This window comes from Nannospalax galili, unplaced genomic scaffold (assembly GCF_000622305.1).
Source record: "Nannospalax galili isolate Female #2095 unplaced genomic scaffold, S.galili_v1.0 scaffold23, whole genome shotgun sequence".
Taxonomy (NCBI): domain Eukaryota; kingdom Metazoa; phylum Chordata; class Mammalia; order Rodentia; family Spalacidae; genus Nannospalax; species Nannospalax galili.
In genome coordinates, this window is record NW_008350771.1 from 1,064,484 (window position 1) to 1,084,353 (window position 19,870).

General features: G+C 48.6%; 1 protein-coding gene across 2 annotated transcripts in view; it reads right to left on the minus strand.

Annotated features, from left to right (window-relative positions):
• Epb41 (erythrocyte membrane protein band 4.1) overlaps positions 1-13,360 on the minus strand; it is a 197,194-nt gene extending 183,834 nt beyond the window's left edge. The window contains exon 1 of one of the 2 annotated variants that reach the window (XM_029570850.1): positions 13,235-13,360. Coding sequence is in view for 1 of the 2 variants with exons in the window: in XM_029570851.1 (XP_029426711.1) it covers positions 9,688-9,701 (14 nt within the window). In the remaining variant the exon portion in view is untranslated. Of the gene's footprint in view, positions 1-9,687; positions 9,705-13,234 lie in introns of those variants that run through there. The other variant, XM_029570851.1, reaches the window with a different exon arrangement.
• Between the last annotated feature and the right edge of the window lie 6,510 nt (positions 13,361-19,870).

Consider the following 19,870-nt stretch of genomic DNA (forward strand, 5'->3'; position numbering starts at 1 on the left):
AGGACAGTTCATAGCTGCCGTGTGGGTCCTGGGAATAGAACTTGGGTCCTCTGCAAGAGCAGTCAGTACTCTTAACTGCTGAGCCATCTCACCAGCCCCCGAGAAGGACTATTTTTAAGATCATTTTAAAGATTTTATTTATCTTTATTTTATGTGTATGAGTGTTTTGTCTGCATGTATATAAGTGTACCATATGCATGCCTGATGCCCATGGAGGCCTGAAGAGGGCATGAGATCTTCTGAAACTGGAGCTAAGGACAGGTGTTACCTATCATGTGGGTCATCTGGTAGAGCATTAAGAGCATTCTTAATCATGGAGCCATCTCTCCAGCCCCAAGATTTACTGTTTCTTTACGTATATGTACATGTGCCTAATGAGTTTAGGTGCATCATGTGTGTGCAGAAGCCGTGGAGACCAGAAGAGGGCATCAGATCCCCTTGAACTGGAGTTACAAGAGGTTGTAAGCCACCTCATGTGGGTGCTGGAAACTGAACCTGGACCCTCTTTGAGAGCAGTAAGCACTCTTAATTGCTGAGCCATCTCTCCAGCCTCAGGGCTTTTAACTGAAATCTGTTATTAACTATGCAATTAGAATCATCCAATCAATGCAAAGGCCTCCCTGAGGAATGTGAGCTCATTGATTCACTCTTCTTCAGAGATCTGGAGATGCCAGCAAGATCGAGATGAGTCTGTGTACTACAGTAACAATCACAGCATCATCTCACATGTGGGTGATGGCAGGAAAAAGTAAAAGATCGTGAGGTTCTGAGGCAAGAGGGCCTGGGTTCCAACCAAGGCTCCACCACTGACATGCTCTATAAATTCAGGCAAGTCACCTCCCCACCCTTCCTTATCTGTAAAGTGGAGATAGCATGTGCCAACCTCAGTGCCAACTACATTACATGCAATATGTCACTCCACCTCAACAATATCCTCCCAAGGAGGCAGGACTACTTCCCATCACACAGATGAAGCCGAGCCTCAGAGAAGTGGGAAAGTTGTCCATGAGCTAGCAAGTGCCAGAGTTCAGATTCAAAACCACATTAGCCAGGCCTAGTGCTCGTCATTTCTATGAAGGGCACTGTAATACTGCTAGCTAAGATGTATATATGCCTAAGTTCTTTGTTCACATTCTCTTAGTGAACCTCACAACAACACTATGGAGAGGGGATAAATATCTTAACCACATTATCTAGCTTCAGGAAATTAAATCAGAAAGGAAATGTACCCAGTGCCACACAGCCAGGAGGCAATTGAGTATCTGACTTCAGAATCCAATCCCTTGCCCACTACACTACCCTGTGTCTCCTCCCCAGTGAAGCCAAGCAGGCACCCTTATCTCTGTTTGACAGACGAGAACACAGAGGCCCAATAAGAGGTACTGATGTGTGTAAGGCTACCCAGAAAGTCAACAGCTAAGAAGTGACTTAACCTAGGTTCCTTTCTATGGGACTGGGGATCGAACCCAGGGCCTTGTGTCTACTAGGCAAGTGCTCTGCCACTGAGCTACATTCCCAGCCCCAGTATGGTGGTCTTAAACATAATGTTATTTCCTCTACCCATAATTGCTGAGCTCTGAGCATCCTAAAATGTACCTGCCTTCTGAATATCTGGAAGTCCCTGGGGTTGAGGGAGTCCCCATTACACGAGGCCAGGCCTAAGCAGAGGGTGTAGGCAAAACACTTTACAGGATACTGTCTGGGGAGACGACAGCTGAGTTGGTGACCCATGAGCCCCTCACTTTGTCTCTCTAGACTATGGGTTCAGAGCTGGGAGCTGGGCACCACTGATTAGTGCAGCTCTCTGCTGTGATTTCTGCTGAAAAACAAAAAGCTCCATAGTGTGGGCCTAAGTGCTAATTACCAATAATGACATAATAACCATGTGGGCCCAACAGCCAAACAGCCCCAACTAGAAATTCTGCATAGCTCAGGATCAGGAACAAAAGACTTAAGCACTCCAACTGAAACTGATGCCCTAGCAGAAAATATTACATGCAAAAGGGCCTGAGAGTTGACCCAGCCGAAGTATTATCTGGCAAGTGGACAGGGTGATAACCACTCACTTTCTCCTTACAGTTCATGAACACTCTTATGTGGCTATTTATTGAGAATCTAATACATGCCCAGTACACTGCTAAACCCAAACAAGAGGGGTCTTCATTAGTTTATCAGTTCACTCCAAAGATACTTATTATGTACCTACTATGTGCCATACATGCTGTTTTAGATACAAAGTACGTAACACCAAATGGTCAAAAATCACCACCATCACCAAGCTTACATTGCAATGAGGAAAAACAGACAAAAAAAGAATCAATCAAAGATAGTAGGTTAGAGAGGTAGGTGCCACCATGTAGGTGCTGGGACTCAAACCTCAGTCCTCTGGAAGAACAGCAAGTGCTCTTAACCCCTGAGCCACCTCTCCTGCTCCAAAGATTTGTTTGTAATTATGTGTATTTGTGTCTCTGTGAGGGTATGTGCATGTAAGTACCAGTGGCCAGAAGAGGTCATTGGATTTCCTGGAGCTAGAGTTATAAGCAGTTGTGAGCCTCCCAGTGTGGGCGCCGGGAACCCAACCCTCTGCAACAGCAGTACACACTCATCACTGAGCCAGCTCTCCTTCCACCAGTGTTTCCATTTAAAAAATTTTTATTTGTATATTTATTTTACGTGTATGTGTATTTTGCCTGCATATATTTAAGTGCACTCATGTCATGCAATGCCTGCAGAGACTAGAAGAGGGCGTCGAATCCCCTGGAACTGGAGTTACAAAACAGTTGTTAACTGCCACATGGGTGCTGTCCTCTACAAGAGCAACCAGTGCTCTTCACCACTGAGCCATTTCTCCAGTCCCAGTGTTTCATTTCTAAATAGGATAGCCTTGCTAAGATGGAGATACTGAAACAAAAAATTTAAAACAATAAACAATAAACAATAAAACAGAAAGGTATTTATAGAAGGTTCTAGGCTAAGGACTGGCAAGTACCAAGGCCCTGGGGTAGAAGGATGCCTGAGAGCTGCTAGCCAGTCATTAAGAGAGCAGGGAAAGAAGGCAGACACAGACTAATCACCTACTGTGTGCTTAGACTCCCTTAAGCTTAAACAAGTGTACAGGTCACGTTTCCACAGCTATATTGCAATAAGTCTGGCTCCAGCTTTCTGCTGCCCATCCGTTCCTCCTCTCTCTGCCCTGTCTCTGGAAATCCTAAATATGATCTGGGTGAATGAGTGAACAAAGGCTATCAAGGAGATGGGCCCTGAACTTAATGAACTGCTTTTGTTTGTTTGTTTGTTTTATTTTCTGGCCTCTATTGATCATAGAATAGCCCCTTGATCATAGAATAACCACAATAATCACTGAAAAGTGTGTCAGCTCTGGATTAACTACTTCATATAAATTAATGCATCCTGTGAGAAGGTGCTAATATTTTCCCCCTTTGGTAAGTGAGAACACAAAGACTCAGTAAAGTCAAGCAATGGCTGGAGGCCAATGCTTATGAGTAGTCAAGCTGGGATTTAAGCCGTCTCATGTAGCCTAGGCTAGCATCAAACTCACTATGTAGCTGAGCATGACCCTGAACAGTAGTTGAAGATGATCTTGAACTTTTGATCCTCCTGCCTCCACTTCCTGAGTACTGGGATAAGAGGCTTGTGCCGTTACACCCCAAGGGGATTAATGTGATGCTAGAGAGGCTGGGGATCCAACTCAGGGCCTCATGTAGGTTAGGCAAGCACTCTGACCAACTGAGCTACATCCACAACCCCCAGTACCCTACTTTTAAGCCTATGGTGTAGCATGAACCTGTAATATCAGTCCATCCCTCCTTTTTTTGGTTGTTGTTTTGTTTCTTGAGAGTCTCCTTGTAGCCCCAGCTGGCCTAGAACTCACTATATAGATCAGGTTGGGCTTGATCTCAACAGAGATCCACCCACCTCTTCCTCACTAGTACTGGAATTAAAATATTAAAGGTTTGTGTTGGCTTGGTAAAGCCCAGCTCATCCCCTCTTTTTATAAATCAAAACATATGGGGAAGCTGGTGGTGTACCTAAGGTCTAACAGTGGGAACACTGGGGGAGCCTGAGCTACTTCTACCCTGCCACATTTTGGGGCCACAGGCTAGGTTTTCTCTTTTAAGCCTATTTTCTGGCCTCTGCAGAAGTCTTTGCATCATCCTAGCTCCCAGAGGGCAATTCCAAGGAACTCACAATCCATCTCTGTCCCCATGGCCTGAACCTGGGTAAAGGAGGACACTTTCTACTAGCCGTCTTTCCAAAGAGTGTGTGTTCAGTAGTATCCAATCAGGGGAGGCTTTGAAAGGAAAACTGCCTTGGGTGAGGCTATGGTATTCCAGCCAACTGAGAGAAGGAAAAGATGCTGAGCCTCTGGCTTTAAAACTGGTTTATCGGGTTTCATTTATTCAATAAGAAACCATATCAGCCAGGTGTGATGGCACATGCCTGTAATTCCAGCACTGAAGGGGTTGAGGCAGGAGAATTGCTTCCAGTTCAAGGCTAGCCTGTGCTATGTAAAAAGCACCAAACCAGTCAGAATTATATAGCAAATCCTGTCTCAAAATTTCAAGAAGAGGGGTTGGAGAGATGGCTCAATGTTAGAGTTCTTGCTGCATAACCATGAGGATCTGAGTTCAGATCCCAGCACCCACATAACAAGCTGGGCATGGTTTTATGGGCCCCTATAACTCCAGATCTGTATGGGGCAGACAGGAGGATCACTGGAGCTTGCTGGTTGCCCGCCTAGCTGAACAATGGGAACTTCAGGTTCGAGGAGAGACCTTGCTTCAAAGTAAGATAGAAAGTGACAGAGGAAAACATCTAACACCCTCCTCTGACCTTTGAGTTTGCACACAGGCATGAGTACACACACACACACACACACACACACACACACACACACATACACACACACACGTTTCAGGTGTCTGGACTGGGAAGGGATAGGACAAAAGCCTAAGAGGCAGGAGGAATTTATAATCCCAGCACTCAGGAGGCTGAGGCAGGAGAATTATTGTGAGTTTAAGGGAAACTTGGGCTGCAGTCAGACCCTGTCTCAAATGAAACAAACCAAAAAGGCAGCAGTTACAGTAGCAATGACAGCAGCTGCCTCCCCTTGACAAGTCACAAAGGGCTTTGTCTTCCTTATCAGCAATCCTCACAGCAAAATCAGCAGAGGAAACTGCAGCTCAGAGACGTGAAACGATAGCCACAGTCCCTGCACATACCCTTTCAGGGGACAGTGGAGAATCCAGAGAGCCAGATCCCCACTGGGGATGCTGAGCTAAAGTTCCCATTTCTGCACAGAAGGAGATCAGGAAGTTCAGGAATCCAGCTTTGTGCTGGCCATGACCTCCAGAGAGGTCATGGAGCATCTCTCCAGCACCAGAAAAAAGGAGCTTGGTCATCAACTTCCGGGGGGAGGGGTGGCCTGGAGGGTGGGGAATAACGCTACAAATTTCCCAAGAGTGTTTGTCCCTGTTTCCAGATCCATTTCTGACTTTGTCCTCCAACCTGGGAGGATCATCTAGGGTAGGGGACGGAGGGTGCCTAGGCCTCAGGACTAAGAGTACTTGGGCCTGAGGCCAAGGGGGTCAAGGGGCAAGAGGGAAGCCAGCTCGGCAGAGTGCCAGGACCCCTCTGGAGACTTAGGCTTGTTTCTTAATCTTTTCCTTCCTTTGTGGCTAGAGCTGGCTGCCAGGAGAGGCAAGGGAAGCTGTGGGTGGGGACGAGGAGGTGAAAAACTCAGATGATGATTTCATTAGCGCTCCTGTTTGTAGGTGCACATCCATGTAGACACTGCGCCAGTTTCATGAGATCATCTCACTGAGGCCTACACCCTGTCCTCTGAGGAACGCAAGCTGATCCCCATTTCCCCGAGGTGGAAACTAAGGTACAGAGACGGAAAGAAAGTCTGTATCTGAAGCTTGTCAGTGGCAGAGCTGGCACAGAACCTAACAGGCTATTGACCTCTAAAATCAAGCCACAGGGTCTGCCTGGGGTCTGCATGCAAAGTGGGAAAGGCAGAGAACTGAGGGAGGAACAAGATGAAAAGGGTGAGAATCATCTCAGGAAAAACAGGCAGCTGTAGGGGTTCAGGAAGAAGCCAGGAGCCATTCCCCAAACCCCGCACAGTGTGACCCCACTCCCCTTTCCAGCGTCATCCCTCCAGTCTCCCATTGCTGCCTCTTCTTTTCTGCCCCAGTCACACCAGGGTGTTTATCCACCCTGAGCACATTATACAGGGAGCCTTTACACACACTGTTCCCTGCACCCAAAAGGTTGTTCCCTCCACTACCCACATAGTGAGCTCATGTGGTCCAGCTCCCCTCTGTTCTCCTCTGATGTCTAGAAATAGTTGCCCACTGCTCTGGGCTCACTGTGCACCTGAAGGACAGGAACCTGTGGGCATAATGTGTATGCCTAGAATCTAGCCATGTCCATGCTCCATAAAAATTTATTGTCTCTAGTTGCCTTTTATCACTAAATTTTTGAGGCAGGCAAAACAGGTTTTAATATCCTTGCATTCAAAGAAAAAGAGGGTAAGAGAGTGGGTGACTCTGGCAGACCTAGACCTCAGGTTGTCTCTGTACCATACAGCCCTGACCCAGCCCCAATCCTAAAGAGCTCTTCATCCCTCATACAAAGGAATCTCCAAGATAGGAGTGGGAGTCCTCGGCCCAGAGGCCAGAGAGAAGGGAAAAGGTGGCAAGTCACAGACAAGTGGCTTCCTCCCCAACACAGATCTGGCTCCTCTGCCCAGGTTCATTTCTCAGGCAGAGTCCAGTCCCTAACCAGACACCACTGGATCTGGTCACCCCAGACTCCAAGACCTCACTCTCACCTTGGTCCTCTCTTGCCTGTCCACTGTGATCCATCATCATGTCCTCCTGGTCCCGCCTCCTACACAGACCTCATATCCCCCACTGCTGCATGGCACATGGCCTGGGCCCAGTATCTCAGCATTCTTCCCCTGAATAGTTGGCCCTGTCCCTGCCCTTCCTGTTTAATACCTAATGGCTCCCCAGTGCCCTGGGATCAAGGCCCCATATCTCCTGAGCCTACCTCTCCAGGGGCATCACCCCAGATGGTGGTCGTGGCTCTGCATATGCCTCCCACTAAGAAGGGCCTTTCTCCTGGTCTCTAATCAAGAACACCAAAGGTTTCTGGGTCCTTCTACCCAACTAGACTCAGCTCTCCTGGGGGTAGAGGAAAGGGCCTATACAGATTCAGGTCTGGCTCCATGCCAAAACAGGGCCTGGTATAAAGTGGGCATCAGAAAAACCAGGTGGTTTAGAAACAGAGGTACATTCTTACTTCCATGAAGCTGCCTCCCTCCCTTTACCATAGGTGCCTTTTGGAACCTGTCAGACCAGGTTGTTATCCATTGTGCCCCCAGCAGTGCCCTCCCAGACCTGATTTCTGCTATCCCAAGAGGGACATCTTTATTTTCCCAGAATGATGCCCATAAGTATAATTATAGCAATAACAACCATTACCACATTTATTGGGTGCTCACTGTATGCCTCATTATTTAGCCCTCACAGGAACCCTAGGAGGGAAGGAGGAGCTTTTATTATCTTTGTTTTACAGATAAGGAAACTGAGGCTCTAAGGAGTTACCTTGCCTAAGCCACTCTGCTGCCCAGGGGCTTTCTGTTATCTCCCTTCTTCAGAAATTTATTTGGGGGGGGGGAGACAGGGTCTCCCTGTAGCCCCAGCTGTCCTGGAACTCTCTATGTAGACCAGGCTGGACTTGAACTCACAGAGATCTGCCTGCTTCTGCCTCCAGAGTTCTGGGATTTAAAGGCGTGTGCCACCATGACCTCTTGAATACTAAGGCCTGGATAAAGAAGCATGCATGTGCCTGCGCCTGCAGCTACTCGTCCAGCAAACACTCTAGTAGCTCCTACCAGCCCTGAGCTGGGCATTAGGGACAGACAGAGAGGACACTGATGCAGGCCTGCTTCTTTAGGAGTTTTATGGAGCTGGAGAGATGGCTCAGCAGTTAAGAGCACTGACTGCTCTTGCAGAAGACCTGGATTCGATTCCCAGCACCTACATGGTGGCTAACAATGGTCTGTAAATACAGTTCCAGGGGATCCAACTCTGTCTTCTGACCTCTGTGGGCACTGCACGACACAGGTGCACTTACATACATGCAAGCAATACACTCATACACATAAATTAAAAATAATAAATAAAAAAATTTTTTAAAAACTTTTACACTAGGAAGTTGGGCCTTGAGATTAGCAGACTTGGGTCTGAGCCCAAGTTCCCTTGCTAAATAAATGGGTGAGTCTAGGTAACTCCTCTGCCCGGTGTCAGGTCCTTTATCCATCAGCCCAGCAGGGAGGAGCCATGATAAATAATTGTATCCAATGACTTGAGCTTCTCAGGAAAGTTCTAGGTCCAGGACCCCAACTCTCCAGGGTCCTTCTCAGAGCTGAAGAATCATGTGATCAATAGTGCTAATCTGTTCTAGTTAAACAATTCTCCAAGGGAGGGGCCCTTTATTAACCCTATTTCACAGGTCAGGCAACCAAGGCAGAAAAAAGTGACTGAACCGAATCACACAGCGTGAGAGTGACTCAGCAAGAACCCAGTCGGCCACATCCTCACCAGCAGAGTCACAGCCTGCTAGGGAGTTCAGGGGCTCCTGACCCTTGGATTTTAGTCCAGTTAGGTAGGAGGTTAAAGTTAGGAGTAAGGAGTCAAAAGGATGAACATTTCTCATACCCCAACCCCTCCAGGAGCCCAGAGCTAGAAGAAACCAACAATTACCCAACAGTCCCATACTGGACACTTCCAATGGCTCCTTCCCACATCCACTTGGGGAGTCTTATGATATATATGTCACAGGTGAGGTCTCCAAGACCCAGAGAAATTCACCATGCCCAAGGTCCTACCATAAGGAAACAACAATACTGAGAAGGTAGAGTCCCTCCTCAGCCTGTCCATCTTCAGCCCAGACCTTCCCAGCTGCCCCTGTCATCAGATGAAAGCTAAAGGCTCTGCTACTCCCTCCCAGGAAGCCCAGTTACCAAGCTCCTCTCTCTGTTCCACTCAGTTCTGAGGACCCAGAATCACTTTCATAGCCTCCAAGAAATTCACAATCTAGTGACCAGATAAGGATCTTACATTCCCTGAGCCACTAATGATAGTGGCCATTTAATCCAACACAAAGCCCATGTCTGGGTGCTTAATCGATCCTTGACAAATGTCTTCATTAATTCAGAAATGTTCACTGAGCACCTACTAAATGCATTCTCTCCTTGGTACTAGAGACAAATGAACAATAGAACAGATCAACAAAAGTCCCTGCCCCTCAGGGGGTCTGTACAAAGGAGCAAATATGTCCAGAAGGTATCGATAGTCTCATTTTACAGATGTGAAACTGTGATACAAAGAGCTTCCCATCTTTAACTGGTGGAATAAGGATTCTATTCCAAGTGAGCCTGTCCCAAAGACCTTTGGATGGTGTCACCCCAAAACAGCTACCCACTGGGTCAAGTATCAGGAAAGAACTGGCTCAGTTAGAACCTAACTTCAGAGAGTGCCCCTTCTTGGCACTCCTGCCCTGACCCTTGGGCCTCTCCTTAAGCCTCCCAGTGGCTTCAGAGCCACAATCATGCATCAGAATAGCACTCAGTTAAGTCAAATCAGTACTTACCCAGAAGCAGCCATGTGGTCACACAGTCAGCCAGGGAGAGGCCATGGAGCCATCGCCATAGTAGCACATGGAAGCAAAGGACAGAATTAAGATGTAGTACAACAAACAAACAAACTTTGGGGCCCTGTTCAGTTGGGGCCTGGGCCAATAGGGAACCTGCTTTCCCTGTGCTTCCACCTGCCAAACTCTGCTGGCCAGATATCATCAAGTCATCTAACAGTCCACTCTGAGCTCATCAGGCCTCCTAAGGTTTAGCAAGGACATTCCCAAGGACATCCCAAGGGCATTCACTGAGCACCTACTGGGTGCCAGGTCCTAGAGATGCAGTCTGAAGTCAGACAGGGTCCCTGCCCTTATGAGCCTACAGCACAGTAGGGAAGTAATCACATAAGTAATTACTAAATTACTGCTGTGTTGAGTGCATCAAGGAGGAGACCTTAAACACCCGGGGTCAAATCCTTCCTCCATCATTTAAAGTCTATCATTTGTGCCACTGGGGCTATTTCCTGACTTCTCCAAGCTTCTCTTACTTACCTGGGGGTAGTACTCAGATCCACAGGGCTAGTGTCAGGATTATATCAGCTCACATACATTTTGAACAGTGCTTGACACACAATAAGCTATTCATAACTTGTAGCTACTATAATTACAGGGGGCTGTAGGCAGGGGTTTTGGAGGGCACTAGCATGGCTGAGGTCACCATCTTCCCTACAACAATGTTGATAATGAGATAATGAAAGGTGAAGTCTGAGCATACTGCCTGACATAGTAATGATTCAGGAAGTGCTGCTGCTGATCTTAGGGTGCTCTCCAGCACATCCCCGCAGTGAGGCTTCTCTGCATACACACCCAGAACTGCCACTTTGGACTGAAAAAATGACCAGTGACCAGTATTCTCCTGATTCAACAAATGCTTCAATTTTTACCTTTACAGTAACCCAGAACACAAAGGTGAAATTGTTCCTTTTCCCATTTTACAGACAAAGACAGTGGGGTGAAGGGACTTCTCTCTGCATCCTTGGTAACATTTTGTATCTCCAAACCTAGTGAGATGGTCAAAGCTCCTATCTGCCTGGGTTTTGTTGCTCAAATTTTGCATTCATCTTTTTTTTCCCTTAGTGTCTGCAGTATTTGCTGCACAGCCCAGATGAGCCTTTGAACCCCTTTTGAAACTATTATGGCCAAACAGCCAGCCCAGGACCCAAGCTGTTGCTGAAATTAAACTCTTCCTCTACAGGCTCGATCACTGGTGCTGTAACCCCTGCTCTGTCCCTTTCCCCTATGGCTGACCTCAGTCACTAACCTAGGGGTCAAGAAATGTCTGCACTCATTCAAATCCACATTTTACAGATGAGGAAACTGAAGCCCAAAGTGGACCCTATATCCAAGGCTGCCTTTCAATACCCAGCTTTTGCACCTGGACAGTAGTTGGGCTCTGGATAAACTTCCAGTAGACCCTGAGCTACAGGGTCCACTTTCCCCAGCCTGCCCCCAGCTCTCCAACTTGAGTTTCCTAAAGCTCAGAGCTCAATCCAGGAGTCATTAAGCAGTTCCACAGGTTAGGCCTAAGAAATGTAAGCACCTCAGTATCTTAGGATACTGTGGAGTGAAGGCTCCCTGTCTTAGTCAAGCTTTGCAGTTGGATCTAAGTTCAAATCCCAGTCAGTCACTTCCTAACTGTGTGACTTTGACCAACTCAATTGACTCCCATGATCCTGAGGAACAGGGATGATGCTTCATAATACTTCATGAAATGCTAAGGATGAAATAAGTTAATACAACTAGCTTAGACTAGCAAGTGTTTAAGAGGCAGTGGGCCTAATTAGGATTAGACAGCAAAGTCAAGAACAGAATTTGTGGGCTCACCACACTCGGCCTTGATCTTGCCCCATCCCATTCTCTCACATGGTGTTAGGATAAGTTCTAAACCAGGTCCTAGGGTATGACAGTTTTTGTCGATTATCAAAAGAAACTAATGCACAAAGCAAATAGTAATGGGTGCCAGAAGACCCATAGAGACTCTAGGCGCATCTCCCCTTCCCATGGTATAGAAAGGGAAACTGAGGCCCAGAAAGAAAAATGGGACTGAAGAAATGGTTCACTGGTTAAGAGCAGATACTGCTCTTGCAAAGGACCTGAGTTCAGTTCCCAGCACCCACAACAGGCAACTCACAACCACCTATAACTCCAGCTCCAGTGGGAGCCAATGCCTTCTGGCCTCTGCAGGCCCTTGGACTCAGGTACACATAGCCCCACAGTTTCCTCATCTGTAAAATGTGGACATAATTTAAAATTATAAAAATAAACCTTTTTTAAAAGTGCCAGGCTCACACACTTTGAAAGGACAGAATCCTGCTACAAACCCAAGAGATCTTAGATCAACAGATTTCTACATGCTGCCATAACCTTGGTGATGAGCCCTTTGTGAGCATCCTCTTCAGTTCTGTTGCTGGAAAAATTGTGTGTGGCACACAGTAGGGGCTTGGAAGACTTAGGGAATAACCAAATGGGGTCTTCTGGTTTCACTCTGAGGGTCCCCTCAAGGACTCTCTCCTTGCATCTCCCTTCCTGAGCACCCTCCCTACCCCCTCCCAACTCCACCGTCACCTCTGTTTCACCCTCATGCCCTAGTCCTCTTAGCTCGGCCCGGCTCCAGCTCACAGAGCTCTGGGCCTGCACAGCATCAGCATCTTCCCAGCCAGCCTGGGATGTTCCTGATCAACCCAGCCAGCCAGGCTCCTGGCCAGGGTCCACTCTGCAGTGATGGTACTGGCCCTGCCCTGCCAGAGCCCCACCCCCACGGGCCTACAGGGTGGGGCAACCTGGGAGTCCTGGGAGCTTCTAATGGCATCTGGGGCCCAGAGAGAGAGGCCAGCTTGGTCTAGACAGTGCAGGTATGGGTTGATCAGAAGACAGTGGGGATGTGGGGCTTCCTCCTCTCACTGAGTGCCACCCACATATCCAGCCACTCCACCCAAGCCCCATGTTGCCTGCTCTCACACCAGCTCCCAATCTGGCCTCCGTACACTTAGTGCTTCACTTGATTCTGCTAATGTCTGTAAGGTCCAGATGACTGAGAGGTAAAGCGACTCATGCAAGGTCACACAGCAAGGATATAGCAGGGCCAGGATTCAAACTTAGTTCTGCTGCATGCAAAATCCATGGGATATGGATGTGTCTCCCTGCCTCTCAGTTCCCTTCCCAGACCTTACACCTCCTACTGCAGTCTCCCCTCCCCCATTCCTATAGTTATTAATTCCCACCTCACCACTGCTATAACACCTTATTTGTGTGCACCCAACAGTAGCAGGTACTACAGGCTTTTGAAGTGTCTTGTCTCTGACTCAGGAGGCCCTTGACGGCAGGGAGGGACCCCAGTAGATGCTCCTTAGACCTACTTTACTGTCTATCACTTCTATCTCTCCACCGCCCCCACCCCCATGCAAAAGTCTTCCCGGTCTCCCCTCCTCATTCCAGCCTCCGGCCAACATCCCAACCCCGACCTCCAGGCGGGTAAGAGGGAGTGGGGTTCCCCGCAGGAGCTTACTGAAGTAGGAGAGGAAGGCTCTGTGCCCGTGCTCTGGCCCCTCCCTCTCATCTTCAGTAGCAGTGAACAGGACCCGGACATGGCACCACGCAAACTCTCCCACGAACTCCTAGCTGCCCTAAAGCCCAGCCCCAAGCTCTCCCATTGGGAGCAGAAAAGGGACTGCCTTCAGCCCAGTCGCAGGAATCTAAGGGGTCACATGCAGCCACTCCCTCCCAGGGGAAGCCAAGGGCCCTGGAAGAGCCCTACCCAGCCCTCCCAGGAGAGTCCTCCTTCTCCCCTCCCACGGCCCTCTCCGGCTGAGGTTGTCCGGACAAGTCCCCGCCTCTAACTCGTAGGGCGAGAGGGGTCCCACCCTTCTGCAAAGAGGTGGGGCGTGCGGGAAAGTGCAGCTTCAGGACCAGTCAAGTCTGGGGAAACAGAGGACAGAGACAGCACCAGGGAGACACCATGCGAGACCGGGAACCCAGGGACCAGAGACCAGGGTCCGAGCCCGAGCAGACCCCAAGCCCCAGGCTGGAAGGGATTGCACCGGCCGGGCAGCGTCCCCGGGTCGGAAAACTCAGGCCGTTACGTAAGGGCCGGAGCGGGGCGTGGGGCTCCGGGTCCCCGCCGCGGCAGCTGGACCCGGCAGGAGGACGCAGGGCGCGCAGGGCGGGGTTGGCAAACCGCCCCGGGCTGCGCCGCTCCGCAGGGACCCGCTGCGGACACGGGGCTGCGACGGCGGGCGGCCGGAGTGAGTCCAGTGTGGGACCCGAGTTCCTGCACCCGGTCTCCGGAACCCGGGAGCTCCTCGCGCGCGCGCCGCTTGGAGACCCCCGTGGACCCCAAGTTGGGAGCCAGCAGTCCGGGACCTCCAGAACCCCCCGGGATCCCCGTGACCCTGCGCTCGCCCCTCCCGGGAAGCCGGGCCCTGGGAAGGGGCTCTTGGGTCTCGTACCTTGTCCCTCCCCTGAGTCCCGGGGCCGCCCCCAGCGGTCCAGGCTCACCTGGGCTGCACCGGGCAGGGACCTGGCCGGGCCGGGCCGGGCCGCGCCGCGCTCTCGCTCTCCGAGGCTCTCTCCCTTTAAGAGGTTTCTGCCACTTTGCCCCGCCGGGGGCCTCCACCTGCACTGACAGGGCAACTCTGACTCGAGGCCCCGCCCTCTCCCCAGGAGGCCCTCTAATTGGTGCAGACAGCTGCCAATCTTTGGGGCGGCGGGCTGGACACGGCTGAAGAGAAAGCGAGTCGCAACCGGGAAGGGGACGAGGCGGGGGGGAGGGCTGCAGGTGGGGGAGCCCCCAGCGGAGACGCCCTGCAGCTCCGGATAGACCCCCAAGGGGTCAAGGGAGGGGAGGTCAAGAAGTTCCTGGATTGGCTGTTGTGGTCGCTGACGTCATGTGGCAAAAGTATGAAGCAATTTGCCACGTGGTGCTGCCCCAGTGGGCACTAGGTTGGAGCAGGGGTTGGTCTTGAGAATCTGGGGAAGTGACCTTGGCGAGGCTTACCTGGCTCACCTGGCTCACCATTTCATCCTGTGTGACCTTGAGTTAACCATTTCTGTGAGTCCTGGTTCCCTCAGCTAGAAATCTTATAACATTTCCTTGAGAATTAGTGGTATTTGTTAAATGCCAGTCACAGGTCTGGAACTCAAGAAGGTGTTCAGTAGATGTGGGTTCTGGCTTCTGTGGTGCCCACCTTGCCACTCTTCTCAGTGACAGAAGTCTCCTAATGGTCTGTGCCCATCAACCCTGTAAGGGGTTTATGTGATCACTGGCCTAAGACACCCCTTCATTTCAGACCTGCCCATATTCAGTGTTCCAGTATCAGGAAGCTGGTCGCCTCCCAACCTGGACTCATAATAAAGTTAAATCAGCTACAGATTTTAAAAGTTTCAGGAGATTAAGACCAAATCTGCCCTAGGATTTCTATCTACAGAGGACAAACCATAATCCCTCTTTTGTGTGGAGGAATCAGACAGTCATAAAATCATAGAATATTCACTACAAATGAGCCCTGGAAAGCTGCTCTCTTCTTTGGACAAATGGGGAAACTGAGGTTCACTGAAGGCAAATAGCTTCCTATGAAGTTAGTGATCAGCTCTGAAATGTACCCTCATCTCAGTCCACAATACCACCATTAAGTATGTGTTTCACTTTGAGTGTGCTCTGAACTCTCTCCAAGACAATTTCTTCTTCTGTAAAACCAAGCAACCAAAAGTACTTTCCTCAAGGGTTCAGAATTAAATGAAATAATCCATATAACATGTTAAAGAACAATGTGAATCTCAGGGTAAGCCCCCAGTAAGTATTAGCATTTATTATGATTATTTGATGTTATTGTTTCATTATGTAAATAGTTATAGATTCATTTGTTGCCCCCCAAACTCCAAGGCCTTCTAAAAACTCCAAGGCCTTGATAGTTGACTTCCAGGGGTCCATAGACTAACCTCTAGATCTAGGGCATGTTTTGTCATAGAGGAAGTTCACTCAAGAGCACCAGAGAAGCCTCTCAACATCTTTGACCAAAAAAATAAAATTTGGATAACAGGGGGTGGCGGCACATGCCTTTAATCCCAGCACTTGGGAGGCAGAGGCACTCGGATCTCTGTGAAATCCAGGCCAGTCAGGTCTACATAGTGAATTCTAGGCAGGGTGGGGCTAGGGAGACCCTGTCAAAAAAAATTTGGGGGGGACATGTGAGACTGTTTCAGCCCTGGTTGGGTGAACCTCATGTAGAACCTGCATACTCCTCTAGGCTCCCAAGCAGATTGATGCTCTTTTATCTTATTTTTTTAATTAAAAAAAATTTTTTTTAATCTCATGTGTACTTACATGTTTGTGTCATGCAATGCCTGAGGGGCCCAGAAGAGGGTGTTGGATCTCCTGGAACTGGAGTTATAGAGGGTTGTTACCTGCCATATGAGTGCTGGGCACCGAACCTGGGTCCTCTGCAAGAGCAGCCAGTGCTCTTAACTGCTGAGCCATCTCTCCAACCCTACCCTCCTTTCTCCTGCCTTCACATTCACCTTTCTTTCCATGGAGCAGAACTGGCCAGTGGTGAGGAGCTAGCTACTTGGACGCTGTGAATCTGGGCTCTGTGCTTATCTAAGTTTTGAGTGTTGGGGCAAGCCTTTCCCCTCCAGGAGGAGTAAGATTAATGGTAGCACCAACCTCATGTAGAATTATTGTGATGATTAGGTGAGAGTATGTGAAAATGCACATGCAAATATTCAATAATGGATCTAGTATTATTTTTTTAATTTCTCCCGTGTGTCTTCATGCATGTCAGAGGGAGCAGGCTGTGGATTCTTCAATTTGTCCTCTGTAAACAAGGGCTCCCCTACTGACTATCTTCTATCCCTGACTTAATCAAAGAGCTGAAGAGAGGAAAACCCCAGCTTTTGGGGGGGTGGACAGAGTTTTTCTAAAGTGCTGCTTGAGGCCCCACCTCTCCCTGTCCGGGCACGTGGCTCCAGCTCCGTTGGGCTGAGCTGCCTGTGGGTGACTCAGCAACGCCAGTGCCTGCCCCAGCCTGATAAGCGCGTGTGCCTATGTGAGCATGTGTGCATGCACGCTGAAGTGTTTCTGAGTTTGTGCCCGGGAAGTAACCTCTGAAAATGTGTTTGTGAACGTCTGTGTGTCTGTTCTCAGTATATTGGGGTGTATTGGGACTGTGGAAAGGTGTATCTGTGCCTGTTTGGGAGTTTGTATACAGAGTGTGACTTTTTGTCTATGTGTCCTAGAAAAAGATTGTCCCCTAGCTCTCTGGACTTAACTTTGGCCTATCCCTGAGGTCTCTGTGCCAAGGAACCTGTGTGTTTCCAGTTGAGGCAGTGTTGGATAAACAGAGCCTTGTCGGTCACTTTGTGAGGGTATTGGGTACTGTCATTGCCTGGACTCCAGGTCCCAGCCCTACTGCCTCTGCCAGAGAATTCTTAGTCCCCACCTCCTTCCCCAGGCCCTGTGTGAGAGGTGCTTGACCCCCTGGAGACAGCTCCCATTTGGCAGGCTCTGTTATTCCATGTGCATTTGCTCATTTGAGCTCATCAAATTCTTCCAATCAGAAACGTTTGAGGCTAAGAGAACTGAAATGATGACACAAGGTTACAAAATTCTGAAGTAGTGGCAAACATGACTGGCAGGGGACAACTTTCCTCTGGAGGCTGAGCACCCAGTTAGCTGGGGCCTGTGGGCAACTGATAAGCTAGGGGGGGAAGGAGAAGGAACCTGTTTGTTGGTGCTGCCCTCCCCTTTCTGAGAATGTCTGGGCCTCCAGCATTCCTTATCCTGCTAGAGCCTGGGTGCTGTCACCAGCTTCAAGTGGCTTGAGCTGGGTGATAAAGTGGTCAGGGAACAGGATGGTAGCATATGGGGGTGCTGCACATGTAGGAAGGTTTGTTTCTTTGACATAACTTCATTGAGCACTTTATTGAAAGTTAACCCCCAAAAGTCAGGTGTGGTAGCTTTTATCTATAAAGGCAGCACTTGGGAGGTTGAGGCAGAAGGATTAGTTCAAGGCCAGCCTGGGCTACATGAGATCCTAACTCAAAAACAAAATAAGGGCTGGATAGATAGCTCAGCAGCTAAAAGCACTTGCTGCTCTTGCAGAGGACTGAGTTTCAGTTCCCAGCACCTACATGGCAGCTCACAACTGTCTGTAACTCCAGTTCCAGGGAATCTGACACCCTCTTCTGGCCTCCACAGGTATTGCATGCACACACTACACTTACATACATGCAAGTAAAACATTCATACATATAAAATCAAAATAAATCAAATATTTTTAAAAGTATTTTATTTTTTATCTTTATTTTTTATGTGTATGAGAGTATTGGCTGCATGTGTGTAAGTGCACCCATGTTATACTTGCGATGCCCTGAAACTGGAGTTACAGACACTTGTTAGCCACCATGTGGGTGTTGGGAATGGAATCCCAGTCCTCTCCAAGAGCAGCCAGTGCTCTTAACTGCTGAACCATCTGTCCAGTCCCAAATAAAATCTTTTTTAAAAAAAAAAAAAAAAACCCAAAAATCAAAAAAGCAAAATAGCCTGGACCTATATAGTCCTAGTATCTCAGGAGGGTCATATAAGCCCAGGACTTCAAGGCCTTTGCTGCCTGGTAAGACCCTGTCTCAAAACAAACAAAAACTAATAAATAAACAAAAATTTAAACCTGCCAGCAAGATGGTTTATCAGGTAAAGGGTCCTCCTGCTAAAACTGATAACCTGAGTTCCATCCCTGGGACCCACATGGTGAGAGGAGAAAACTGACTCCTACAAGTTGTCCTCTGACCTCCACGCACACAATAAAGAAATAATATAGCCAGGCGTGGTGGCGCACACCTTTAACCCCAGCACTCAGGGGGCAGAGGCAGACGGATCTCTGTGAGTTCAAGGCCAGCCTGGTCTACATAGTGAGTTCCAGGACAGCTGGGGCTACAGGGAGACCCTGTCTCAAAAAGACCAAAAAAAGAGAAAGAAATAATGTAAAACAAGCAACAGAAAATACCAAGTATTATGGTACACACTTGCAATTCTGGCATTTGTGAGGTAAAAATGAAAGGATCAGGAATTCAGGATCATCCTTGATTATACAGTGACTTCAAGACCAGGCTGGGCAACTTCCATAAGACCCTGTCTCCAAAAAACAAAAAATAAAATCAAACAAACACTAGTTCAGTGCTGAACAGATGGCTCAATGGTTAAGAACACTGGATGCATTGGAGAGGACCTGGGTTGGCTTCCCACATAGCAGCTAACAACTATCTGTAACAACAGTTCCAGGGGATCCAACACCTTCTTCTGGCCTCTGCAGGCATTACATGTACATGGTGCATACCAAGACAAAACACTCATACACATAAAAATAAAAAATAAAATTTCAAAAAAAATTAAAAACCAAAAAACCACTAGTTCAGTAAATAGAAATATTGATCAATATATATTGACTCAGTCTTGGTGGTGGGAGGAAGGAGTTCAACCAGGCCAAATGCATGATGGGGAAGAGGACGCTCAGGCTTGAGACAGCCAAGTGGCTCAAATCAGCTGCCAGTTTGAATCCTGCCTCTGCCACTCACAGGGCATCTGGCCTCCACTTAACCTGTCACCCCATCAATCACATGGGGTAAGGGCTGTCCCTTGTCTGTCTTTCCCAGCCCCAAACACTAGAAGGAAAAGAATTGGTGCTGAGAGTTACTCTCCACAGAAGTGCAGACCCTGCTGTGATACATGGCCCCTGTAAGGACACCCCCGAACAACTGTGTACCCAGATCTCTGGAGGGCAACTCAGTTCCATCTGTGCCATGAAGAACGCTTGTCTAGAGGAGGTGACCTTCCAGCTAGACTTTAAAGGATGAATTTATGACATGGGCATGGGAGAGTATGCTCTCAGCAGAGGAGCAGCCTGCACAGAGGCTTAGATATAGGGCAGTGAAGGCATGTGCTCTCGGAACAAAACATGGACTGGTATATATTTTTTAATCTTATTTATTATTTTTACTTTATGTGTACGAGTTGTATTGCCTGCATGTATGTAAGTGTACCCGTGTTGTGCAATACCCAAGGAAGTCTAAAGAGGGCATCAGATTCCCTGGAACTGGAATTATAATTGTTAGCCACCATGTGAGTACTGGGAATCAGACCCAGGTCCTCTGC